This window comes from Oncorhynchus clarkii, chromosome 9 (genome assembly GCF_045791955.1).
Source record: "Oncorhynchus clarkii lewisi isolate Uvic-CL-2024 chromosome 9, UVic_Ocla_1.0, whole genome shotgun sequence".
NCBI lineage: Eukaryota > Metazoa > Chordata > Actinopteri > Salmoniformes > Salmonidae > Oncorhynchus > Oncorhynchus clarkii.
This window is the reverse complement of record NC_092155.1, coordinates 431,149-458,813: the sequence shown is the minus strand read 5'-3', so window position 1 is coordinate 458,813 and position 27,665 is coordinate 431,149. Positions and strand designations below refer to the sequence as shown.

Here is a 27,665-nt window from a genome sequence, read left to right as displayed (position 1 = left end):
AATGTCCATTGCTCATGGTTCTTGGCCCAAGCAAGTCTCTTCTTCTTATTGGTGTCTTTTGGTAGTGGTTTCTCTGCAGCAATTCGAACATGAAGGCATGATTCACGCAGTCTCCTCTGAACAGTTGATGTTGAGATGTATCTGTTACTTGAACTCTGTGGAGAATTTACTTGGGCTGCAATCAGAGCTGCAGTTTACTCTAATGAACTTATCCTCTGCAGCAGAGGTAACTCTGGGACTTCCTTTCCTGTGGCGGTCCTCATGAGAGCCAGTTAACTCTAATGAACTTATCCTCTGCAGCAGAGGTAACTCTGGGTCCTCCTTTCCTGTGGCGGTCCTCATGAGAGTCAGTTTCATCACAGCGCTTGATTGTTTTTGCGACTTCACCTGAACAAACTTTTAGTTCTTGAAATGTCAGGTCTTAAATTTATGATGGACTGTCATTTCTCTTTGCTTATTTGAGCTGTTCTTGCCATAATATGGACTTGGTCTTTTACCAAATAGGGCTATCTTCTGTATACCACCCCTACCTTGTCACAGCACAACTGATTGGCTCAAACGCATTAAGAAGGAAAGAAATTTCACAAATGAACTTTAAACAAGGCTCACCTGTCAATTGAAATGCATTCCAGGTGACTACCTCATGAAGCTGGTCGAGAGAATGCCAAGAGTGTGCAAAGCTGTCATCAAGGCAAAGGGTGCCTACTTTGAAGAATCTCAAATTTAAAATATATTTGTTTAACACTTTTTTGGTTACTACATGATTCAATATGCGTTGTTTCATAGTTTTGATGTCTTCACTATTATTCTACAATGTAGAAAATAGTACAAATCAAGAAAAACTGTTGAATGTGTAGGTGTATACAAACTTTTGACTGGTGCTGTAGATTTATTAGTAAATGAAGAACCGGTAGGCTGTTTGCTGCCCAATTACACAAGAGTAATTAAAAATAGCCTTATTCACATAACACAGTTTTATCAGGTGATAGCTGAACATAAGACATAATGAGTTAATGGCCTAATAATGAATAATTAGTTGTAATAAATGAAAAACTGGTAGACTAATCACTGACGTCAAAATTACTTGTATTTTCATATTTAAGCAATAAGTGAGGTGTTTTTGTTGTGTGTTTTTTTAAAGTTCAAATGGCACAGTAGGATTTTCCATCAAGAATAGACTGGCTTTCAGCTCTCCCAGTTTTGTTTCAGACGGTCGGGAACGGACCAATAAAAACCGTCTAACCAATTACAAAGCGCTGATGGAACGCCTATCGCAGTTGAGCCTCCCACTTCTGTTGACACGCCCACTTCCAGACACCCATCCAGTCAGCCAGACTTGACTCTGAAAGCAGAGGAAAACACCCGCCATCTTGTCTGTCAGTCGAAGTTCCCACACTGCACTGCGGTATTGTTGTTTGCGTTAAACATGGCGTCGGTGAGCTGTCCGTTACAGAGAACCTTCTCCCGCCCAGCCACCAGCTCGTCCCAACCCAACACCACCCCGGTACTCTGTCGGGAGCGGTTATGGGTGTTGTCGGTGCAGCGTTACGGGAGAGACCCAGGTTTCAGTCTGTATTTCCCGCAGAACATCAGCTCCTCAGACAGCCTCTACGACGCTACTCTGACAGATGGGGACTGCAGGTGGGTGGGTCTGGGTAGTGTTGAGGGTAGAAGGGTGAACAACGGAAAGGTAGACTGCTACAGTAGCCCAACGTTATTGTATGGTGTAGATAGCTAGTATTGTAGAGCTGGTAAGGACGGTTCCCACATGTAATAAACATGTTGTATTGTAAGTCTCTTTCCATTCATCTAATGACTGCTGCACAGTGTGGGCGCTGAAATGATACTTTGGATGAATGTACGCGGGTAGCCTACAGGAGATGTTTTGAAGTAGGCTAGTCTGATTAAAACAGTTTGATTGTGTTTATGCAAGTTAAATTCAGGCAAGTTAAATTGCAAATATGTGACCGACTGGCTCGATTCGATCTTATATAGATTTTTTTTGAAATGGTGTTTATTTTTTATTTTTTTACATTGATGGTGTGTAGAGTCGAATAGGCAACAGTATCACAATGACTTGGTGGTGGGTACAGTAGCACAGTGACTGTATGGTGGTGGGTACAGTAGCCCAGTGACTGTATGGTGGTGGGTACAGTAGCACAGTGACTGTATGGTGGTGGGTACAGTAGCACAGTGACTGTATGGTGGTGGGTACAGTAGCACAGTGACTGTATGGTGGTGGGTACAGTAGCACAGTGACTGTATGGTGGTGGGTACAGTAGCCCAGTGACTGTATGGTGGTGGGTACAGTAGCCCAGTGACTGTATGGTGGTGGGTACAGTAGCCCAGTGACTGTATGGTGGGTACAGTAGCCCAGTGACTGTATGGTGGTGGGTACAGTAGCACAGTGACTGTATGGTGGTGGGTACAGTAGCACAGTGACTGTATGGTGGTGGGTACAGTAGCCCAGTGACTGTATGGTGGTGGGTACAGTAGCCCAGTGACTGTATGGTGGTGGGTACAGTAGCACAGTGACTGTATGGTGGTGGGTACAGTAGCACAGTGACTGTATGGTGGTGGGTACAGTAGCACAGTGACTGTATGGTGGTGGGTACAGTAGCACAGTGACTGTATGGTGGTGGGTACAGTAGCCCAGTGACTGTATGGTGGTGGGTACAGTAGCCCAGTGACTGTATGGTGGTGGGTACAGTAGCCCAGTGACTGTATGGTGGGTACAGTAGCCCAGTGACTGTATGGTGGTGGGTACAGTAGCACAGTGACTGTATGGTGGTGGGTACAGTAGCACAGTGACTGTATGGTGGTGGGTACAGTAGCACAGTGACTGTATGGTGGTGGGTACAGTAGCACAGTGACTGTATGGTGGTGGGTACAGTAGCCCAGTGACTGTATGGTGGTGGGTACAGTAGCCCAGTGACTGTATGGTGGTGGGTACAGTAGCCCAGTGACTGTATGGTGGGTACAGTAGCACAGTGACTGTATGGTGGTGGGTACAGTAGCCCAGTGACTGTATGGTGGTGGGTACAGTAGCCCAGTGACTGTATGGTGGGTACAGTAGCCCAGTGACTGTATGGTGGTGGGTACAGTAGCCCAGTGACTGTATGGTGGTGGGTACAGTAGCCCAGTGACTGTATGGTGGGTACAGTAGCCCAGTGACTGTATGGTGGTGGGTACAGTAGCCCAGTGACTGTATGGTGGTGGGTACAGTAGCCCAGTGACTGTATGGTGGGTACAGTACCCCAGTGACTGTATGGTGGTGGGTACAGTAGCCCAGTGACTGTATGGTGGTGGGTACAGTAGCCCAGTGACTGTATGGTGGTGGGTACAGTAGCCCAGTGACTGTATGGTGGTGGGTACAGTAGCCCAGTGACTGTATGGTGGTGGGTACAGTAGCCCAGTGACTGTATGGTGGTGGGTACAGTAGCCCAGTGACTGTATGGTGGTGGGTACAGTAGCCCAGTGACTGTATGGTGGTGGGTACAGTAGCCCAGTGACTGTATGGTGGGTACAGTAGCCCAGTGACTGTATGGTGGGTACAGTAGCCCAGTGACTGTATGGTGGTGGGTACAGTAGCCCAGTGACTGTATGGTGGTGGGTACAGTAGCCCAGTGACTGTATGGTGGTGGGTACAGTAGCCTAGTGACTGTATGGTGGTGGGTACAGTAGCCCAGTGACTGTATGGTGGTGGGTACAGTAGCCCAGTGACTGTATGGTGGTGGGTACAGTAGCCCAGTGACTGTATGGTGGTGGGTACAGTAGCCCAGTGACTGTATGGTGGTGGGTACAGTAGCCCAGTGACTGTATGGTGGTGGGTACAGTAGCCCAGTGACTGTATGGTGGTGGGTACAGTAGCCCAGTGACTGTATGGTGGTGGGTACAGTAGCCCAGTGACTGTATGGTGGTGGGTACAGTAGCCCAGTGACTGTATGGTGGTGGGTACAGTAGCACAGTGACTGTACGGTGGTGGGTACAGTAGCCCAGTGACTGTATGGTGGGTACAGTAGCCCAGTGACAGTATGGTGGGTGCAGTAGCCCAGTGACTGTATGGTGGGTACAGTAGCCCAGTGACTGTATGGTGGTGGGTACAGTAGCACAGTGACTGGACGGTGGTGGGTACAGTAGCCCAGTGACTGTATGGTGGGTACAGTAGCCCAGTGACAGTATGGTGGGTGCAGTAGCCCAGTGACTGTATGGTGGGTACAGTAGCCCAGTGACAGTATGGTGGGTGCAGTAGCCCAGTGACTGTATGGTGGGTACAGTAGCCCATTGACTGTATGGTGGTGGGTACAGTAGCCCAGTGACTGTATGGTGGTGGGTACAGTAGCCCAGTGATTGTATGGTGGGTACAGTAGCCCAGTGACTGTATGGTGGTGGGTACAGTAGCCCAGTGACTGTATGGTGGTGGGTACAGTAGCCCAGTGACTGTATGGTGGTGGGTACAGTAGCCCAGTGACTGTATGGTGGGTACAGTAGCCCAGTGACTGTATGGTGGTGGGTACAGTAGCACAGTGACTGTATGGTGGTGGGTACAGTAGCACAGTGACTGTATGGTGGTGGGTACAGTAGCACAGTGACTGTATGGTGGTGGGTACAGTAGCACAGTGACTGTATGGTGGTGGGTACAGTAGCCCAGTGACTGTATGGTGGTGGGTACAGTAGCCCAGTGACTGTATGGTGGTGGGTACAGTAGCCCAGTGACTGTATGGTGGGTACAGTAGCCCAGTGACTGTATGGTGGTGGGTACAGTAGCACAGTGACTGTATGGTGGTGGGTACAGTAGCACAGTGACTGTATGGTGGTGGGTACAGTAGCCCAGTGACTGTATGGTGGTGGGTACAGTAGCCCAGTGACTGTATGGTGGTGGGTACAGTAGCACAGTGACTGTATGGTGGTGGGTACAGTAGCACAGTGACTGTATGGTGGTGGGTACAGTAGCACAGTGACTGTATGGTGGTGGGTACAGTAGCACAGTGACTGTATGGTGGTGGGTACAGTAGCCCAGTGACTGTATGGTGGTGGGTACAGTAGCCCAGTGACTGTATGGTGGTGGGTACAGTAGCCCAGTGACTGTATGGTGGGTACAGTAGCCCAGTGACTGTATGGTGGTGGGTACAGTAGCACAGTGACTGTATGGTGGTGGGTACAGTAGCACAGTGACTGTATGGTGGTGGGTACAGTAGCACAGTGACTGTATGGTGGTGGGTACAGTAGCACAGTGACTGTATGGTGGTGGGTACAGTAGCCCAGTGACTGTATGGTGGTGGGTACAGTAGCCCAGTGACTGTATGGTGGTGGGTACAGTAGCCCAGTGACTGTATGGTGGGTACAGTAGCACAGTGACTGTATGGTGGTGGGTACAGTAGCCCAGTGACTGTATGGTGGTGGGTACAGTAGCCCAGTGACTGTATGGTGGGTACAGTAGCCCAGTGACTGTATGGTGGTGGGTACAGTAGCCCAGTGACTGTATGGTGGTGGGTACAGTAGCCCAGTGACTGTATGGTGGGTACAGTAGCCCAGTGACTGTATGGTGGTGGGTACAGTAGCCCAGTGACTGTATGGTGGTGGGTACAGTAGCCCAGTGACTGTATGGTGGGTACAGTACCCCAGTGACTGTATGGTGGTGGGTACAGTAGCCCAGTGACTGTATGGTGGTGGGTACAGTAGCCCAGTGACTGTATGGTGGTGGGTACAGTAGCCCAGTGACTGTATGGTGGTGGGTACAGTAGCCCAGTGACTGTATGGTGGTGGGTACAGTAGCCCAGTGACTGTATGGTGGTGGGTACAGTAGCCCAGTGACTGTATGGTGGTGGGTACAGTAGCCCAGTGACTGTATGGTGGTGGGTACAGTAGCCCAGTGACTGTATGGTGGGTACAGTAGCCCAGTGACTGTATGGTGGGTACAGTAGCCCAGTGACTGTATGGTGGTGGGTACAGTAGCCCAGTGACTGTATGGTGGTGGGTACAGTAGCCCAGTGACTGTATGGTGGTGGGTACAGTAGCCTAGTGACTGTATGGTGGTGGGTACAGTAGCCCAGTGACTGTATGGTGGTGGGTACAGTAGCCCAGTGACTGTATGGTGGTGGGTACAGTAGCCCAGTGACTGTATGGTGGTGGGTACAGTAGCCCAGTGACTGTATGGTGGTGGGTACAGTAGCCCAGTGACTGTATGGTGGTGGGTACAGTAGCCCAGTGACTGTATGGTGGTGGGTACAGTAGCCCAGTGACTGTATGGTGGTGGGTACAGTAGCCCAGTGACTGTATGGTGGTGGGTACAGTAGCCCAGTGACTGTATGGTGGTGGGTACAGTAGCACAGTGACTGTACGGTGGTGGGTACAGTAGCCCAGTGACTGTATGGTGGGTACAGTAGCCCAGTGACAGTATGGTGGGTGCAGTAGCCCAGTGACTGTATGGTGGGTACAGTAGCCCAGTGACTGTATGGTGGTGGGTACAGTAGCACAGTGACTGGACGGTGGTGGGTACAGTAGCCCAGTGACTGTATGGTGGGTACAGTAGCCCAGTGACAGTATGGTGGGTGCAGTAGCCCAGTGACTGTATGGTGGGTACAGTAGCCCAGTGACAGTATGGTGGGTGCAGTAGCCCAGTGACTGTATGGTGGGTACAGTAGCCCATTGACTGTATGGTGGTGGGTACAGTAGCCCAGTGACTGTATGGTGGTGGGTACAGTAGCCCAGTGATTGTATGGTGGGTACAGTAGCCCAGTGACTGTATGGTGGTGGGTACAGTAGCCCAGTGACTGTATGGTGGTGGGTACAGTAGCCCAGTGACTGTATGGTGGTGGGTACAGTAGCCCAGTGACTGTATGGTGGGTACAGTAGCCCAGTGACTGTATGGTGGTGGGTACAGTGGCCCAGTGACTGTATGGTGTTGGGTACAGTAGCCCAGTGACTGTATGGTGGGTACAGTAGCCCAGTGACTGTATGGTGGGTAGGGTACAGTAGCCCAGTGACTGTATGGTGGGTACAGTAGCCCAGTGACTGTATGGTGGTGGGTACAGTAGCCCAGTGACTGTATGGTGTTGGGTACAGTAGCCCAGTGACTGTATGGTGGGTACAGTAGCCCAGTGACTGTATGGTGGGTACAGTAGCCCAGTGACTGTATGGTGGGTACAGTAGCCCAGTGACTGGTTACTGTCTATCTGACTGGACTGGGTTACTGTCTGTCTGACTGGACTAGGTTACTGTCTGTCTCTCTGGACTAGGTTACTGTCTGTCTGACTGGACTAGGTTACTGTCTGTCTGACTGGACTAGGTTACTGTCTGTCTGACTGGACTAGGTTACTGTCTGTCTGACTGGACTAGGTTACTGTCTGACCTGACTGGACTAGGTTACTGTCTGACCTGACTGGACTAGGTTACTGTCTGTCTGACTGGACTAGGTTACTGTCTGCCAGACTGGACTAGGTTACTGTCTGCCAGACTGGACTAGGTTACTGTCTGTCTGACTGGACTAGGTTACTGTCTGTCTGACTGGACCAGGTTTCTGTCTGTCTGACTGGACTAGGTTACTGTCTGACCTGACTGGACTAGGGTACTGTCTGTCTGACTGGACTAGGTTACTGTCTGCCAGACTGGACTAGGTTACTGTCTGCCAGACTGGACTAGGTTACTGTCTGTCTGACTGGACTAGGTTACTGTCTGTCTATCTGACTGGACTCGTTTACTGTCTGTCTGACTGGACTAAGTTACTGTCTGTCTGTCTGACTGGACTAGGTTACTGTCTGTCTGACTGGACTAGGTTACTGTCTGTCTATCTGACTGGACTAGGTTACTGTCTGTCTGTCTGACTGGACTAGGTTACTGTCTGTCTGACTGGACCAGGTTTCTGTCTGTCTGACTGGACTAGGTTACTGTCTGTCTGACTGGACCAGGTTTCTGTCTGTCTGACTGGACTAGGTTACTGTATGACCTGACTGGACTAGGTTACTGTCTGACCTGACTGGACTAGGTTACTGTCTGACCTGACTGGACCAGGTTACTGTCTGTCTGACTGGACTAGGTTACTGTCTGTCTGACTGGACTAGGTTACTGTCTGTCTGACTGGACTAGGTTACTGTCTGTCTAACTGTACTAGGTTAATGTCTGTCTGACTGGACTAGGTTACTGTCTGTCTGACTGGACTAGGTTACTGTCTGTCTGGACTAGGTTACTGTCTGACTGGACTAGGTTACTGTCTGTCTGACTGGACCAGGTTACTGTCTATCTGACTGGACTAGGTTACTGTCTGACCTGACTAGGTTACAGAAGTCCTACAAAGGCCTGGACAGGGTTTGGTGTGTGTATTTTGTGGATGGAGATGTTAATTCCATAGAGATTAATTTTCAACATGTAGCTTGCTAGCCTTTGTTCCAGTCTTTGTTTCTTAACCTGTCTGGGAACAGGGTTCCGCTAGCATTGGCGTGTTATGTTCAGTAGTTTTAAAACATGCAGTGATTTTGCAGAGAGCGACATCAGTTTACAGAAATACTCATAACAAACATTGATAAAAGATACAACTATTATACATGGAACTTTAGATAAACTTCTCCTTAATGCAACTACTGTGTCTGATTTAAAAAAAATGCATACCATGCAATAATCTGAGTACGGCTCTCAGAGCCCAACCAGCCAAAAAGATATCCGCCATGTTGTGGAGTCAACATTAGTTAGAAATAGCATTATAAATATTCACTTACCTTTGATGATCTTCATCAGAATGCACTCCCAGGAATCCCAATTATTTGTTCGATAAAGTTCATAATTTATTGTTAGGGCGTTTTGTAAACAAATCCAAACGCGCATGCAAGTCCATCCGAAAGTCCGGACGAAAAGTCAAAAAAGTCATATTACAGGTCATAGAAACATGTCAAACGAAGTATAGAATCAATCTGTAGGATGTTTTTATCATAAATCTTCAACAATGTTCCAACCGGAGAATTCCTTTGTCTATAGAAAAGCAAGGTTCTAAAGAATGTTGACATCTAGTGGAAGCCTTAGGAAGTGCAAAACGATCTCACAGACATTGTATATTGGAATGGCAATAAGTTGAAAAACTACAAACGTCAGATTTCCCACTTCCTGGTTGGATTTTTCTCAGGTTTTCGCCTGCCATATGAGTTCTGTTATACTCACAGACATCATTCAAACAGTTTTAGAAACTTCATAGTGTTTTCTATCCAAATATACTAATAATATGCATATATTAGCATCTGGGACTGAGTAGCAGGCAGTGTACTCTGGGCACGCTTTTCATCCAAAAGTGAAAATGCTGACCCCTAGTTTAATATTGGCAGGATGGTTTGATAAAACAACAAATAGATTTGGAGGAACATCAACACATCTGCTTCCAGGCTGCTAGCTAGCTGCAGTTTTTATTGTAGTTAGCCCAGCTAGCTAGCTGCAGTTTTTATTGTAGTTAGCCCAGCTAGCTAGCTGCAGTTTTTATTGTAGTTAGCCCAGCTAGCTAGCTGCAGTTTTTATTGTAGTTAGCCCAGCTAGCTAGCTTATTAAAATCTCCTTCTCCGGCATTGTGTACTGCGTTCCTCCTCACCCTGTCTCTCCGTCTTCAGGCTGCGTGTGACCCTTGACCCCAGCCTCAACCGTCTGGTGGAGAGGAATGTGTTCCGGTGTGGCTCTCAGCTACGACATGTTACCTTTTCACCCGGGGAGTCTGTAGAGGAGGAGGGGGGAGGAGGGAGGACTTACAGGCTGGTGAGTGTGGAGGTGGCTGGGGACGAAGGGGGGATGGAGGGGCTGACTCCCGGGGTGGAGGTGGAGAGACTGCCATGGTACGGAGCCCAACCAGACCCAGAGAGAGACCCAGGATCCCATCCAGCAGACCCAGCCCTAATCCCAGACCCAGTCCACCTAGAGAGGGCCCAGGCCCCCAGCTTGCTGCCCCTCAGGGCCAGGAGAAGCTGCTATCTGCCCCTCTGGAACAACCAGGACTACAGTGGACCAGCCTGGAGGGAGACCCCCAACTCAGACGACTCAGAGGACTCGGACCAAGACGAAGAGGGTGCGTAGTAGTTTTAGTACAGAGCAGGAGTGTGTTCTCTCTCCAGGTGTGTGTGTGTGTGTTATCTCTCTCCAGGTGTGTGTTATCTCTCTCCAGGTGTGTGTTGTCTCTCTCCAGGTGTGTGTTGTCTCTCTCCAGGTGTGTGTGTTGTCTCTCTCCAGGTGTGTGTGTTGTCTCTCTCCAGGTGTGTGTGTTGTCTCTCTCCATGTGTGTGTGTTGTCTCTCTCCAGGTGTGTGTGTTGTCTCTCTCCAGGTGTGTGTGTTGTCTCTCTCCAGGTGTGTGTGTTGTCTCTCTCCAGGTGTGTGTGTTGTCTCTCTCCAGGTGTGTGTGTTGTCTCTCTCCAGGTGTGTGTGTTGTCTCTCTCCAGGTGTGTGTGTTGTCTCTCTCCAGGTGTGTGTGTTGTCTCTCTCCAGGTGTGTGTGTTGTCTCTCTCCAGGTGTGTGTGTTGTCTCTCTCCATGTGTGTGTGTTGTCTCTCTCCAGGTGTGTGTGTTGTCTCTCTCCAGGTGTGTGTGTTGTCTCTCTCCAGGTGTGTGTGTTGTCTCTCTCCAGGTGTGTGTGTTGTCTCTCTCCAGGTGTGTGTGTTGTCTCTCTCCAGGTGTGTGTGTGTGGTCTCTCTCCAGGTGTGTGTGTGTGGTCTCTCTCCAGGTGTGTGTGTGTGGTCTCTCTCCAGGTGTGTGTGTGTGGTCTCTCTCCAGGTGTGTGTGTGTGTGTGTGTGTGTTGTTTCTCTCCAGGTGTGTGTGTGTGTGTTGTTTCTCTCCACGTGTGTGTGTGTTGTTTCTCTCCAGGTGTGTGTGTGTGTATGTTGTTTCTCTCCAGGTGTGTGTGTGTGTGTGTGTGTGTTGTTTCTCTCCAGGTGTGTGTGTGTGTGTTGTTTCTCTCCACGTGTGTGTGTGTGTGTTGTTTCTCTCCAGGTGTGTGTGTGTGTGTGTTGTTTCTCTCCAGGTGTGTGTGTGTGTGTGTTGTTTCTCTCCAGGTGTGTGTGTGTGTTGTCTCTCTCCAAGTGTGTGTGTGTGTTGTCTCTTTCCAAGTGTGTGTGTGTGTGTGTTGTCTCTCTCCAGGTGTGTGTGTTGTCTGTCTCCAGGTGTGTGTGTGTGTGTTGTCTCTCTCCAGGTGTGTGTGTGTGTTGTCTCTCTCCAGGTGTGTGTGTGTGTTGTCTCTCTCCAGGTGTGTGTGTGTGTGTTGTCTCTCTCCAGGTGTGTGTTGTCTCTCCAAGTGTGTGTTGTCTCTCTCCAGGTGTTCGGGCTACAGTGACGCTAGCTGAACTGCAGGAGGACTTCCTGTCCCGTAAGGGCGGTGCCACAGCGAGGAGGGGTGTGGCCAGGGGTCTGCTGGTGGTGCGAGTTCTTAACAAGTCCAGAGTGATGTATTATGGGAAATCCGACAGCAATTGTGAATGTCCTTATAAGGTTAGTACATACATACATATACACTACCAGTCAAAAGTTTGGACACACCTACTCATTCAAGGTTTTTCTTTTCTTACTACATTGTAGAATAATAGTGAAGACCACAAAACTATGAAATAACACATATGGAATCGTGTAGTAACCAAACAAAGTGTGAAACAAATCAAAATTAATTTTATATTTGAGATGTTTCAAAGTAGCCACCCTTTGCCTTGATGCCAGCTTTGCACACTCTTGGCATTCTCTCAACCAGCTTCATAAGGTAAGTCACCTGGAATGCATTTCAATAAACAGGTGTGCCTTCTTGAAAGTTAATTTGTGGAATTTCTTTCCTTCTTCATACTTTTGAGCCAATCAGTTGTGCTGTGACAAGGTGGTATTCAGAAAATAGCCTTATTTGGTAAAACACCAAGTAAATATTATGGCAAGAACAGCTCAAATAAGCAAAGAGAAACGACAGTCCATCATTACTTTAAGACATGAAGGTCAGTTAATCCAGAAAATGTCAAGTGCAGTCACAAAAAGTGCTATGATGAAACTGGCTCTCATGAGGACCGCCACAGGAAAGGAAGACCCAGAGTTACCTCTGCTGCAGAGGATAAGTTCATTAGAGTAAACTGGCTCTCATGAGGACCGCCACAGGAAAGGAAGACCCAGAGTTACCTCTACTGCAGAGGATAAGTTCATTAGAGTTAACTGGCTCTCATGAGGACCGCCACAGGAAAGGAAGACCAAGAGTTACCTCTGCTGCAGAGGATAAGTTCATTACAGTTAACTGCAGCTCTGATTGCAGGCCAAATGCTTCACAGAGTTCAAGTAACAGACACATCTCAACATCAACTGTTCAGAGGAGACTGCATGAATCAGGCCTTCATGGCTTTGCTGCAAAGAAACCACTACTAAAGGACACCAAGATGAGACTTGCTTGGGCCAAGAAACACAAGCAATGGACATTAGACCGGTGGAAATCTGTCCTTTGGTCTGATGAGTCCAAACTTGAGATTTTTGGTTCCAACCGCTGTGTCTTTGTGAGACTCAAAGTAGGTGAACGGATGATCTCCGCATGTGTGGTTCCCACCGTGAAGCATGGTGGAGGAGGTGTGATGGTGTGGGGATGCTTTGCTGGTGACATTGTCTGTGATTTATTGAGAATTCAAGGCACACTTAACCAGCATGACTACCACATCATTCTGCAGCGATACACCATCCCATCTGGTTTGCACTTAGTGGGACTATCATTAGTTTTTCAACAGGACAATGACCCAACACACCTCCAGGCTGTGTAAGGGATTTATGACCAAGAAGGAGAGTGATGGATTGCTGCATCAGATGATCTGGCCTCAACGATCACCCAACCTTAAATAAATGGACTTAAATAATAATAAATGCATCACTAGTCACTTTATATAATGTTTACATATCCTACATTACTCATCTCATACGTATATACTGTATTCTATACCATCTACTGCATCTTGCCTATGTCGTTTGGCTATCGCTCATCCATATATTTATATGTACATATTCTTATTCATTCCTTTACACTTGTGTGCATAAGGTAGTTGTTGTGAAATTGTTAGATTACTTGTTAGATATTACTGCACGGTCAGAACTAGAAGCACAAGCATTTCGCTACACTCGCATTAACATCTGGTAACCATGTGTATGTGACCAATAACATTTGATTTGATTTGACCTCAACCCAATTGAGATGGTTTGGGAGTCAGACCACAGAGGGAAGGAAAAGCAGCCAACATGTGCTCAGCATATGTGGGAACTCTTTCAAGTCTGTTGGAAAAGCATTCCAGGTGAAACTGGTTGAGAGAATGCCAAGTGTGTGCAAAGCTGTCATCATGGCAAAGGGTGACTACTTTGAAGAATCTCAAATATAAAGTATGTTTTGAGTTGTTTAACACTTTTTGGTTACTACATAATGTGTTATTTCATAGTTTTGATATCTTCACTATTATTCTACAATGTAGAAAATAGTAAAAATAAAGAAAAACCCTTGAATGAGTAGGTGTGTAAACTTTTGACTGGTACTGTATATTTAATAGTGCAGGTAGTCTAGTGGTTAGAGCGTTGGACTAGTAACCCGGTAGGTTGTTTGACTGGTACTGACCTCATATTCTCTCTGTCTGCTTTTCTCCCCTCTTCTCTTCCTCTCTTTCCTAGGCGGTGTTGGAGGTGTGTGATGTGTCGGGGTGTGTGTGTGTGTGTGTGTTGTGGAACAGTGTGTGTGTGTCGTGGTATGGCAGACTGAGACCAGGTCAGGTATTGAGAACGAGAGGCTTCAGAGTCAAGGAGAGCTACGACAAGAGAGACCACCAACATATAGGTAACACTAGAGACCACCAACATATAGGTAACACTAGAGACCACCAACATATAGGTAACACTAGAGACCACCAACATATAGGTAACACTAGAGACCACCAACATATAGGTAACACTAGAGACCACCAACATATAGGTAACACTAGAGACCACCAACATATAGGTAACACTAGAGACCACCGACATATAGGTAACACTAGAGACCACCGACATAGAGGTAACACTAGAGACCACCGACATATAGGTAACACTAGAGACCACCGACATATAGGTAACACTAGAGATCACCGACATAGAGGTAACACTAGAGACCACCGACATAGAGGTAACACTAGAGACCACCGACATATAGGTAACACTAGAGACCACCAACATATAGGTAACACTAGAGACCACCAACATATAGGTAACACTAGAGACCACCAACATATAGGTAACACTAGAGACCACCAACATATAGGTAACACTAGAGACCACCAACATATAGGTAACACTAGAGACCACCAACATATAGGTAACACTAGAGACCACCGACATATAGGTAACACTAGAGACCACCGACATAGAGGTAACACTAGAGACCACCGACATATAGGTAACACTAGAGACCACCGACATATAGGTAACACTAGAGATCACCGACATAGAGGTAACACTAGAGACCACCGACATAGAGGTAACACTAGAGACCACCGACATATAGGTAACACTAGAGATCACCGACATAGAGGTAACACTAGAGACCACCGACATAGAGGTAACACTAGAGACCACCGACATAGAGGTAACACTAGAGACCACCGACATAGAGGTAACACTAGAGACCACCGACATAGAGGTAACACTAGAGACCACCGACATAGAGGTAACACTAGAGACCACCAACATAGAGGTAACACTAGAGACCACCGACATAGAGGTAACACTAGAGACCACCAACATAGAGGTAACACTAGAGACCACCGACATAGAGGTAACACTAGAGACCACCGACATAGAGGTAACACTAGAGACCACCGACATAGAGGTAACACTAGAGACCACCAACATAGAGGTAACACTAGAGACCACCGACATAGAGGTAACACTAGAGACCACCGACATAGAGGTAACACTAGAGACCACCGACATAGAGGTAACACTAGAGACCACCGACATAGAGGTAACACTAGAGATCACCGACATAGAGGTAACACTAGAGACCACCGACATAGAGGTAACACTAGAGACCACCAACATAGAGGTAACACTAGAGACCACCGACATAGAGGTAACACTAGAGACCACCGACATAGAGGTAACACTAGAGACCACCGACATAGAGGTAACACTAGAGACCACCGACATAGAGGTAACACTAGAGACCACCAACATAGAGGTAACACTAGAGACCACCGACATAGAGGTAACACTAGAGACCACCACATAGAGGTAACACTAGAGACCACCGACATAGAGGTAACACTAGAGACCACCGACATAGAGGTAACACTAGAGACCACCAACATAGAGGTAACACTAGAGACCACCGACATAGAGGTAACACTAGAGACCACCGCATATAGGTAACACACAGTAACACACACACTGTAACGCATACACTGAGTGTACAAAACATTAGGAACACCTTCCTAATATAGAGTTGCACCCCCCCTCCCCTCAGAACAGCCTCAATTTGTCGGGTCATGGACTCTACACAGTTTTAAAAGTGTTCCACAGAGATGCTGGCCCATGTTGACTCCAATACTTCCCACAGTTGTCAAGTTGGCTGGATGTCCTTTGGGTGGTGGACCGTTGTTGATACACACAGGAAACGGTTGTGCGTGAAAAACCCAGAAGCATTGCAGTTCTTGACACAAACCGGAGCACCTACTATCCTACCCCGTTTCAAAGGCACTTAAATATTTTGTCTTGCTCATTCACCCTCTGAATGGCACATGTACACAATCCATGTCTCAATTTTCTCAAGGCTTAAAAATCCTTCTTTAACCCGTCTCCTCCTCTTCATCTACACAATTTGAAGTGGATTTAACAAGTGACATCAATAAGGGATCATATATTCTGGATTCACCTGGCCAGTCTGTCACGGAAAGAGCAGCTGTTAATGTTTTGTAGTGGCCCAACTTTGTTTTTTGGGGTCATCTGAAGCTAATCTCTTCATTTCAACACTATCCACTATGACCTTTGGCCCTTCCAGCAGTCTCTCTTTACAACAACATAAAGTCAACAGAAATGCCCCCAGTCATCATCAAGATAAGAGATCATTGTTACATATGTTTAAGAGATTGATAAGACTGAACTAGATCAAAGGTAATTCAATAATCAATATTAACCTTTAACCAATAGTCTAACAACTCTCTTAAGAGTCAGGACTACCGGGCATGATGACACCTTTAACAAATAGTCTAACAACAAAGACTTGTGTTTATTAAGACATCCTCTATATCACATTTCAGCCAGACCCCCCCCCCCAGCCAGACCCGCCCCAGCCAGCCCCCCCCAGCCAGACCCCCCCCCCCCAGCCAGACCCCCCCCAGCCAGCCCCCCCCAGCCAGACCTCCCAGCCAGCCCCAAGCCAGCCCCCCCAGCCAGACCGCCCAGGCAGCCCCCCCCAGCCAGCCCCCCCCCAGCCAGACCACCCAGCAAGCCCCCCCCAGCCAGACCGCCCAGCCAGACCCCCACCAGTCCAGTCAATTCCTCAACTCTCTCCCCGACCCCCACCAGTCTAGTCAATACCACAACTCTCTCCCCGACCCCCACCAGTCCAGTCAATACCTCAACTCTCTCCCCGACCCCCACCAGTCTAGTCAATACCACAACTCTCTCCCCGACCCCCACCAGTCCAGTCAATACCTCAACTTTCTCCCCGACCCCCACCAGTCAATACCACAACTCTCTCTAACTACTTTTGTTCAGCTTTCTCTCCAACGGTACATCAACTGGCGAAAGCTAGCTAAGTTCATTCACTTCTGTTGAAACGGGATAAAAGGCTGCAAAATATTTCCATACAAACAGCTGTTAGATAGTAGTAATAGCCACCTCATCTCGCTATCTGATCGATAAGGCTGATCTGGCTGTGGCAGCTAATCGCTAGCTAATTAATTCACCTCGGTTATGGAACATGAGCTAACGTTTACATGTCAGTTACACTACTAGCTCAGCACTGGGAATAAACGCTAGTTGTCTAGTTTTTCTTCTTCTGTTAAGTTAAACAACAGTTAGCCAGTTTCTGCTCCGCCTACTTTTACAATTCGGAGCGCAACACTTAAACACCGTCAGCAGTTGCCTCTGTTCGTCTCTCCCGTGCTGGTCCAGGAGCTTTGCCTTCACACAGCCTGTCAGCCCGCTCTGTGGTGTCCGCGCAGTCTTAAATCCAGCCGACTGAAACCTCCAAACAGCCTACTTGGTCCAGAAAGCACACTGATGCTGTTTTTGGTATCATAGTGCAATGATAAAAATGCAATTTCAGAATATGGAGGGATTATGATCCCCCATCCCCAGTGAAAGTTGTGACCCTGATGATTTGTACACACAGTGTATTTACACACACACACCCCCCCCCCCCCCCCCCCCCCCCCCACACACACAAACACACACACACTCCAGATCTACTGAAAGAAGTCAGAACACTCTATCTCCCTCCATCAGAGATCAGTCTAAACTCCAGGAACCCGTCAGCTGAGATCTCTATCGTCCCAGAATTCTCTCTGTCTGCTGACGTCCGTTTGCTACGTCCCTCCTACTCCTTCTGCAATGGGTAGGACGTCACGCACACACACACACACACACACAACTGTGTTAGAGATGTGGATTTAATCACCATGGAAACCCTGTCTTCTAATATCCATGTTAACCCTGACTTCCTGTCTCTAACAGGAAGGATCTCCCCAGCTGTCCCCACGGCAACATCTGTGATGTCATCGGCCTGGTGGTGTTCTCTGGCCGGCCTGAAAGAATCAGGAGCAAGGGTGGGTTACTATGGTGACGATGTTGATGATGGTCAGGGGCGGACATAGTGATTCGGAGGCCCCAGGCAGAGGCCAGTCGGACTCCCCCCCCACCCCCAAAAAAAAAATGTAATGGGTTTTATAGAAGAGACATGTCATTTAACTGTAAAAATTTAATGGGTTTTATAGAAAATACATGTCATTTAACTGTAAAGATGTGTTACCTTTGAATATGCCATGAACACGATCAGTCATGTCACTTCAAAAGTAGATGACCTTTGCTCATCCAGCATCCCAACTGTGCAAAATTTCCTTCAATTCGCAAGTGTCTGAAACTATCTCACCGGAGAAAGCATCCGAGCACGTGCTCTTTATGATACGATGGCTACACATACAGGGCCTTCAGAAAGGATTCATCCAGTATTCTTGACTTTTTCCACGTTTTTGTTGTGTTAGACTGAATTAAAATGGAGTACATTTAGATTTTGTCACTGGCCTCTACACACAAAACACCATAATGTCAAAGTGGAATTCTATTTTTAGAAACTTGTATCCTTAAAAAAGGAAAAGCTGAAATGTCTTGAGTCAATAAGCATTCCAACCCCTTTGTTTAGCCTAAATAAGTTCAGGAGTTAACAAGTCATATGTATTTATTTAACCTTTTATTTAACGAGGCAAGTCAGTTAAGAACAAATTCTTATTTACAATGAAAAAGGAGAAAGACCTCCTACGGGGAGGGGGGCATTAAAAATATAGATATAAATACAGGACAAAACACACATCACAACACTACATATAAGACAACAACATAGCAAGGCAGCAACACATGACAACAACACTGTAGCAACACAGTATGGCACAAACATTATTATGCACAGACACCAGCACAAAGGGCAAGAAGGTAGAGACAACAATACATCACGCGACGCGTGCTTTGTTGAAGCACCTCTGGCAGGGATTACAATGTGCTTAGGTTTGTTGTCCTTTTGGAAGGTGAACCTTCGCCCCAGTCTGAGATCCTGAGCGTAACCCTTTGTTGAAGCACCTCTGGCAGGGATTACAATGTGCTTAGGTTCGTTGTCCTTTTGGAAGGTGAACCTTCGCCCCAGTCTGAGGTCCTGAGCGTAACCCTTTGTTGAAGCACCTCTGGCAGGGATTACAATGTGCTTAGGTTCGTTGTCCTTTTGGAAGGTGAACCTTCGCCCCAGTCTGAGGTCCTGAGCGTAACCCTTTGTTGAAGCACCTCTGGCAGGGATTACAATGTGCTTAGGTTCGTTGTCCTTTTGGAAGGTGAACCTTCGCCCCAGTCTGAGGTCCTGAGCGTAACCCTTTGTTGAAGCACCTCTGGCAGCGATTACAATGTGCTTAGGTTCGTTGTCCTTTTGGAAGGTGAACCTTCGCCCCAGTCTGAGGTCCTGAGCGTAACTCTTTGTTGAAGCACCTCTGGCAGCGATTACAGCCTCCAGTCTTCAAGGGTTCCCGTGTGGCGTAGCGGTCTAAGGCACTTCATCTCAGAGCTTACAGAGTCAATGTGGAGGCTATATACAGGGGGTACCGGTACAGAGTCAATGTGGAGGCTATATACAGGGGGTACCGGTACAGAGTCAATGTGGAGGCTATATACAGGGGGTACCGGTACAGAGTCAATGTGGAGGCTATATACAGGGGGTACTGGTACAGAGTCAATGTGGAGGATATATACAGGGGGTACCGGTACAGAGCCAATGTGGAGGCTATATACAGGGGGGTACCAGTACAGAGTCAATGTGGAGGCTATATACAGGGGGGTACCAGTACAGAGTCAATGTGGAGGCTATATACAGGGGGGTACCGGTATAGAGTCAATGTGGAGGCTATATACAGGGTGTTATGGTACAGAGTCAATGTGGAGGCTATATACAGGGGGTACCGGTACAGAGTCAATGTGGAGGCTATATACAGGGGGTACCGGTACAGAGTCAATGTGGAGGCTATATACAGGGGGTACCGGTACAGAGTCAATGTGGAGGCTATATACAGGGGGTACTGGTAAAGAGTCAATGTGGAGGCTATATACAGGGGGGTACTGGTACAGAGTCAATGTGGAGGCTATATACAGGGGGTACCGGTACAGAGTCAATGTGGAGGCTATATACAGGGGGTACCGGTACAGAGTCAATGTGGAGGCTATATACAGGGGGTACTGGTACAGAGTCAATGTGGAGGCTATATACAGGGGGGTACCAGTACAGAGTCAATGTGGAGGCTATATACAGGGGGGTACCGGTATAGAGTCAATGTGGAGGCTATATACAGGGTGTTATGGTACAGAGTCAATGTGGAGGCTATATACAGGGGGTACCGGTACAGAGTCAATGTGGAGGCTATATACAGGGGGTACCGGTACAGAGTCAATGTGGAGGCTATATACAGGGGGTACCGGTACAGAGTCAATGTGGAGGCTATATACAGGGGGTACTGGTAAAGAGTCAATGTGGAGGCTATATACAGGGGGGTACTGGTACAGAGTCAATGTGGAGGCTATATACAGGGGGTACCGGTACAGAGTCAATGTGGAGGCTATATACAGGGGGTACCGGTACAGAGTCAATGTGGAGGCTATATACAGGGGGTACTGGTACAGAGTCAATGTGGAGGCTATATACAGGGGCGTGCCGGTACAGAGTCAATATGCGGTGGCACCGGTTAGTTCAGGTAGGTAGAGTTAATTGAAGTGACTAGATGACAACAGAGAGTGGCAGTGGTGTGGAGAGGGGAGGGGGGCAAAGTGAATAGTCTGGGTAGCCATTTGACTAGATGTTTGGGAGTCTTATGGCTTGGGGGCAGAAGCTGTTTAGAAGCCTCTTGGACCTAGACTTGGCACTCCAGTCCTGCTTGCCTTGTGGTAGCAGGGAGAACAGTCTATGACTTGATGACTGGAGTCTCTGACCATTTTTAGGGCCTTCCCCTGACACCGCCTGGTATAGAGGTCCTGGATGGCAAGAAGTTTGAGCCCGGTGATGTACTGGGCTGTACGCACTACCCTCTGTAGTGTCTTGCGGTCGGAGGCTGAGCAGTTGCCATACCAGGCCGTGATGCAACCAGTGCTTTCGATGGTGCAGCTGTAAAATCTTCTGAGGATCTGAGGATGTTGAGGGAGAGGTTGTTATTCTGGCAACACCTGGCCAGGTGTCTGACCTCCTCCCTATAGGCTGTCTCATTGTTGTTGGTGCTCAGGCATACCACTGTTGTGTCATCAGCAAACTTAATGATGGTGTTGTAGTCGTGCCTGGCCACGCAGTTGTGGGTGAACAGGGAGTACAGGACGGGATTGAGCACGCACCCCTGAGGGGCCCCCGTGTTGAGGATCAGCATGGCAGATGTGTTGTTATCTGCCCTTACCACATTGGGCAGCCCGTCAGGAAGTCCAGGATCCAGTTGCAGAGGGAGGTGTTTAGTCCCAGGATCCTTAGCTTATTGATGATCTTTGAGGGCACTATGGTGTTGAACGCTGAGCTGTAGTCAATGAATAGCATTATCACATAGGTGTTCCTTTTGTCCAGGTGGGAAAGGGCAGTGTGGAGTGCAATAGAGATTGCATCATCTGTGGATCTGTTGGTGCGGTATTTAAATTGAAGTGGGTCTAGGGTTTCTGGGATAATGGTGTTGATGTGAGCCATTACCAGCCTTTCAACGTACTTCATGGCTACAGAAGTGAGTGCTACGGGTCAGTAGTCATTTAGCCAGGTTACCTTAGTGTTCTTGGGCACAGGGACTATGGTGGTCTGCTTGAAACATGTTGGTATTAGAGACTCGGACAGGGAGAGGTTGAAAATGTCAGTGGAGACACTTGCTAGTTGGTCAGTGCATGCTTGCAGTACACGTCCTGGTAATCCATCTGGTCCTGCGGCCTTGTGAATGTTGACCTGCCTGAAGGTCTTACCCACATTGGCTGCATAGAGTGTGATCACACAGTCTTCCGGTACAGCTGGTGCTCTCATGCATGTTTCAGTGTTATTTACCTCTAAGTGAGCGAGAAGTAGTTTAGCTCGTCCGGTAGGCTCGTGTCACTGGGCAGCTCTCGGCTGTGCTTCCCTTTGTCGTAATTGTTTGCAGGCCCTGCCACATCCGACCGGCATCAGAGCCGGTGTAATACAACTCGATCTTAGTCCTGTATTGACGCCTTGCTTGTTTGATGGTTCGTCGGAGGGCATAGAGTGATTTCTTATAAGCTTCCGGGTTAGAGTTCCACTCCTTGAAAATGGCAGCTCTAGTCTTTATCTCAGTGCGGATGCTGCCTGTAATCCATGGTTTCTGGATGGGGTATGCACGTACAGTCACTGTGGGGACGACATCTTCAATGCACTTATTGATGAAGCCAGTGACAGATGTGGTATACTCCTCAATGCCATTGGATTAATCCCGGAACATATTCCAGTCTGTGCTAGCAAAACAGTCATGTAGCTCAGCATCTGGTCCAGAGTTCTTTTCCCTCTGGTTCCACATTTAACATGATGATAGAAATGAGGTAAAACTGATTTAAGTTTCACTGCATTAAAGTCCCCGGCTACTCGGAGCGCCGCCTCTGGGTGAGCGTTTTCTTGTTTGCTTATGGCGGAATACAGCTCATTCAATGCTGTCTTAGTGCCAGCCTCTGACTCTGGTGGTATGTAAACAGCTACAAAGAGTATAGATGAGATCTCTCTCGGTAGGTAATGTGGTCTGCAGCTTATCATGAGATACTCTACCTCAGGCGAGCAAAACCTTGAGACTTCCTTAGATATCGTGCACCAGTTGTTGTTTACAAAAATGCATAGTCCGACCCCCCCGTCTTACCAGACGCTGCTGTTCTATCCTGCTGATACAGCGTATAACCAGCCAGCTGTATGTTGATATTGTTGTCGTTCAGCCACGACTCCGTGAAGCATACGTTATTACAGTTTTTAATGTCCTGTTGGTAGTTTAATCTTCCCATTAACTCGTCCATTTTATTGTCCAAAGATTGCATGTTTGCGAGCAGAATTGAGGGGAGTGGGGGTTTATTCGATCGCCTCCGACTCCTCAGAAGGCAGCCCGCCCTCCGGCCTCTCGTTCTCTGCCTCCTCTTCATGCAGATCACTGGGGTCGGGGCCTGTTCCCGAGGGAGCCTTATATCCTTTGGCTCATCAGAGTCGTGAAAGAAGAAAAAGGATTCTGCTAGTCTGTGGTGAGTAATCACAGTCCTGATGTCTAGAAGTTATTTTCGGTCATAAGAGACGGTAGCAGCAACATTATGTAAAAAAACAAGTTATAAACAAACAAAAAAACACAATCGGCTCAGAAGCCATAGGTGATGATATCTGCCTCTTCTGCCTAATGGTAAGTCACCGGTAATGATATCTACCTATTCTGCCTAATGGTAAGTCACTGGTGATGATATCTACCTATTCTGCCTAATGGTAAGTCACTGGTGTCGTGTCGTTGACTTTAATTAAATGTGAAGACAATGCTATCAAATCAATTCTCTATGTTTATTTTAATTACACAATTCAACTAATGTAAATTTAACTAGGAAGTTGGGGCACCACGGGAACATGTTATTTATAGAGTGTCAATTTCCCCAATATAACTCTTCAGATGCTTTCATATCTTATCGATTACAGTCACTTATTAATGTATTATTACCGCATCAGTTCTCATTACTGAACATCGCAAACCCTTGGATATCTGCACCATATACAAATGGGCTTAATTATTTATTTACTAACTAACTTAATCACATAATTACATAAACACACAATAGGTCATACATTGGTTACTACATGATACAAAGAAAAAGTCCCTAGCTGTCACGAGTCCGACCGAGGGTGTTTCCCTTTCCCGGGCAGGTGGCGCTCGGCGGTCGTCGTCACCGGCCTATTAGCTGCCACTGATTGTTTTTCCTTCCCCTCCTTGTATGTTGAGTGGTAGCACCTGTGAATGTTTAATTAGTTTGTCTTTATTAGACAGCCGGCCCGCCTGGTTGTTGTGCGGGATTATTTCTATGTAAACCTTCGGCTCTGTGGTATAGGCACGTGTTTAGTGTCCGGTCGGGATTGTTTCCCATTGTACATTTTGATTTCCCTGTGTTTTGGGAACGTAACGTTTTTGTGAGCACCCTGTGGTGCATTGGTGCGATTAAAAGACGCGCAGCATTGAACTCTCTGTCTCCTGCATTTGACTCCACACCCACGACACCCGGAGCATTACAGAATCCCGCACCTATCAAATTGATGGAGTCAGCAGGAGCAGCAGCCAACCCTCTCCCATCGATGGAGGAACGGGTTCTCCACCACACCACCGTCCTTCATCGGATCGGATCCGCGATGGATCAAGTGATGGAGAGAATGGACAGATGGGAGAGGAGTGGGCTCCTCTCTCCACCTTCGGCACCCACGGTTCCGGACTCCCTATCTCCCGACTCCAGCACCCTCCGTCTGACGCTACCGAGGGCTTATGATGGAGCGGCGGCGGGTTGCCAGGGGTTTCTGCTCCAGCTGGAGCTATACCTGGCCACCATCAGACCCACTCCCTCAGGAGAAGAGAGGGTGAGTGTCCTCATCTCCTGCCTCACGGGTCGTGCCCTGGAATGGACGAACGCGGTCTGGAATGGTCCAGACTCAGCGCGGGAGCACTACCCAGAGTTTTCCCGTCGCTTCCGCGCCGTGTTTGATCACCCTCTAGACGGCCGAGCGGCGGGAGAACGACTATTTCACCTCAGGCAGGAGAGGAGGAGCGCCCAGGATTACGCGCTGGAGTTCCGGACCTTGGCAGCCGGATCTGGGTGGAACGACAGGGCCCTCATGGACCACTACAGGTGTAGTCTCCGAGAGGATGTCCGCCGGGAGTTAGCGTGTCGGGACACCACTCTGTCACTGGATCAGCTGATTGACATGTCCATTCGACTGGATAATCTGCTGGCTGCCCGCGGGCGTTCAGAGAGGGTCCTGTGCGTTCCACCACCCAGCCCCTCCGCTCCCATTCCGATGGAGTTGGGAGGGGCTGCGCCGAGGGGTACCGGAGGAGGAGGCCTTCCCTGCACCAACTGTGGTCGGAGAGGACACACGTCTGATCGGTGCTGGGGGGGTCCGTCTGGGAGTAGAGATGGCAGGCGGAACGCTTCTCGGTCACCCCAGGTGAGTCAGCATCAAACTCACCCAGAACCCCCTGTTGGCCACATGTTTGTCTTAACTTTTTTCCTTCGCTTTTTTCCCTCTTCCCAGCATAGGGCGCTCGTCGATTCAGGCGCAGCTGGGAACTTTATGGATCGCGGACTCGCCCTTAAATTAGGGGTTCCGCTGGTGCCGATAGATTCTCCTTTCCCCGTGCACTCCCTAGATAGCCGGCCATTAGGGTCAGGGATGGTCAGGGAGACCACGGTCCCACTGGACATGGTGACGCAGGGGAATCATAGGGAGCGTATCAGTTTCTTTATTATTGACTCGCCTGCGTTTCCAGTGGTGCTGGGGACTCCCTGGCTGGCCCGGCACAATCCTCAAATTTCGTGGAAACAGGGGGTTCTCCAGGGGTGGTCAGAGGAGTGTTCTGGAAGGTGTTTGGGAGTTTCCATCGGTGCCACGTCGGTGAAGAGTCCAGAACAGGGTTCCACGGTGTGCATTCCCCCCGAGTATGCCGATTTGGCAATCGCTTTCAGTAAAGTGAAAGCGACTAAATTACCCCCTTATCGACCGGGAAGGGATTGTACGATAGATCTCCAGGTAGACGCTGCGCTTCCCAAGAGTCACGTGTACCCGCTGTCCCAGGAGGAGACGTTGGCAATGGAGACATATGTCACGGAGGCGCTGGGACAGGGGTACATTCGGTCCTCCATTTCACCCGTCTCCTCAAGTTTCTTTTTTGTGAGGAAAAAGGAGGGAGGCTTGCGTCCGTGTATCGATTATAGAGGTCTAAACGCCATCACAGTGGGGTATAGTTACCCTCTACCTCTCATCGCTACGGCGGTGGAATCGTTCCACGGAGCGCAGTTCTTCACAAAACTGGATCTCAGGAGCGCGTATAGTTTGGTGCGTATTCGGAAGGGAGACGAGTGGAAAACCGCATTTAGTACTACATCAGGCCACTATGAGTACCTCGTCATGCCGTATGGGTTAAAGAATGCTCCAGCCGTTTTCCAATCCTTTGTAGACGAGATTCTCAGGGACCTGTGCGGGCAGGGAGTGGTGGCTTATATCGATGACATTCTGATCTACTCGGCCACTCACACCGCGCATGTGTCTCTGGTGCGCAAGGTGCTTGGTAGACTGCTGGAGCATGACCTATACGTCAAGGCTGAGAAATGCGTGTTCTCTAAACGAGCCGTCTCTTTTCTGGGATATCGCATTTCCACCTCGGGGGTAGTGATGGAGGGTGACCGCATTAGGGCCGTGCGTAATTGGCCGACTCCGACCACGGTAAAGGAGGTGCAGCGTTTTCTGGGTTTTGCCAACTACTACCGGAGGTTTATCCGGGGTTTTGGCCAGGTAGCGGCTCCCATCACCTCACTGCTGAAGGGGGGCCCGGTGCGTTTGCAGTGGTCAGCAGAGGCGGACGGAGCATTCAACAAGTTGAAGGTGCTGTTTACTGATGCGCCCGTGTTGGCGCATCCGGACCCCTCTCTAGCATTCATAGTGGAGGTGGACGCGTCCGAGGCTGGGGTGGGTGCCGTGCTATCACAGCGCTCGGGTACGCCACCAAAACTCCGACCCTGCGCTTTCTTCTCAAGGAAGCTCAGCCCAGCGGAGCGTAACTATGATGTGGGGGACCGGGAGTTGCTAGCGGTGGTTAGAGCTCTGAAGGTGTGGAGACACTGGCTTGAGGGGGCTAAACACCCCTTTCTCATCTGGACCGACCACCAGAATCTGGAGTATATTCGGGCAGCTAGGAGACTTAACCCACGTCAGGCAAGGTGGGCCATGTTCTTCACCCGGTTCCGATTTACTTTGTCTTATAGACCGGGCTCCCAGAACGTGAAGGCTGACGCACTGTCCCGCCTTTATGACACGGAGGATGGGTCCACCGAACCTACTCCCATCCTTCCCGCCTCGAAGCTGGTAGCCCCAGTGGTATGGGAGGTGGACTCGGACATCGAGCGGGCGTTACGGGCTGAACCCGCGCCTCCTCAGTGTCCAGCAGGGCGAAGGTACGTGCCGCTTGGTGTTCGGGACAAACTGATTCGGTGGGCTCACGTCCTACCCTCCTCGGGTCACCCTGGGGTGACGAGGACAGTGGGGAGCCTTCAGGGGAGGTATTGGTGGCCTACGTTGGCTAAGGACGTTAAGGGTTATGTCTCCTCCTGTTCAGGGTGCGCTCAGAGTAAGGCTCCTAGGCACCTTCCTAGAGGGAGGCTACAACCCCTCCCTGTTCCACAGCGGCCATGGTCACATCTGTCCATAGATTTCCTAACCGATCTCCCGCCGTCTCAGGGGAACACCACGGTTCTGGTAATTGTGGATCGGTTCTCTAAGTCCTGCCGTCTCCTCCCGTTGCCCGGTATCCCTACAGCCCTACAGACTGCGGAGGCGTTATTCACCCATGTCTTCCGGCACTACGGGGTGCCGGAGGACATCGTTTCTGATCGGGGCCCCCAATTCACGTCCCGGGTATGGAGAGCGTTCATGGAACGTTTGGGGGTCTCTGTCAGCCTGACCTCCGGTTATCACCCCGAGAGTAATGGGCAGGTGGAGAGAGTGAACCAGGAGGTGGGTAGGTTTCTGCGGTCGTATTGCCAGGATCGGCCAGGGGAGTGGGCACGATACATTCCCTGGGCTGAAATGGCTCAGAACTCACTACGCCACTCCTCTACTAACGTGTCCCCTTTTCAGTGTGTGTTGGTGTACCAGCCGGTCCTGGCACCATGGCATCCGAGCCAGACCGAGGCTCCTGCGGTGGAGGAATGGGTACAGCGCTCCAAGGAGACCTGGAGGGCCGTCCAGGAATCTCTA

General features: G+C 49.0%; 1 protein-coding gene across 1 annotated transcript in view; it reads left to right on the top strand.

Moving 5' to 3' along the window:
* Window positions 1–1,413: 1,413 nt before the first annotated feature.
* Window positions 1,414–27,665, top strand: part of LOC139416997 (RPA-related protein RADX) — a 46,670-nt gene continuing 20,418 nt past the window's right edge. The window contains exons 1-6 of the mRNA XM_071166229.1: window positions 1,414–1,641; window positions 9,585–10,033; window positions 11,271–11,443; window positions 13,619–13,781; window positions 17,429–17,537; window positions 17,657–17,748. Of these exons, the coding sequence (XP_071022330.1) occupies window positions 1,427–1,641; window positions 9,585–10,033; window positions 11,271–11,443; window positions 13,619–13,781; window positions 17,429–17,537; window positions 17,657–17,748 (1,201 nt within the window). The 5' untranslated portion in view covers window positions 1,414–1,426. The remainder of the gene's footprint in view (window positions 1,642–9,584; window positions 10,034–11,270; window positions 11,444–13,618; window positions 13,782–17,428; window positions 17,538–17,656; window positions 17,749–27,665) is intronic.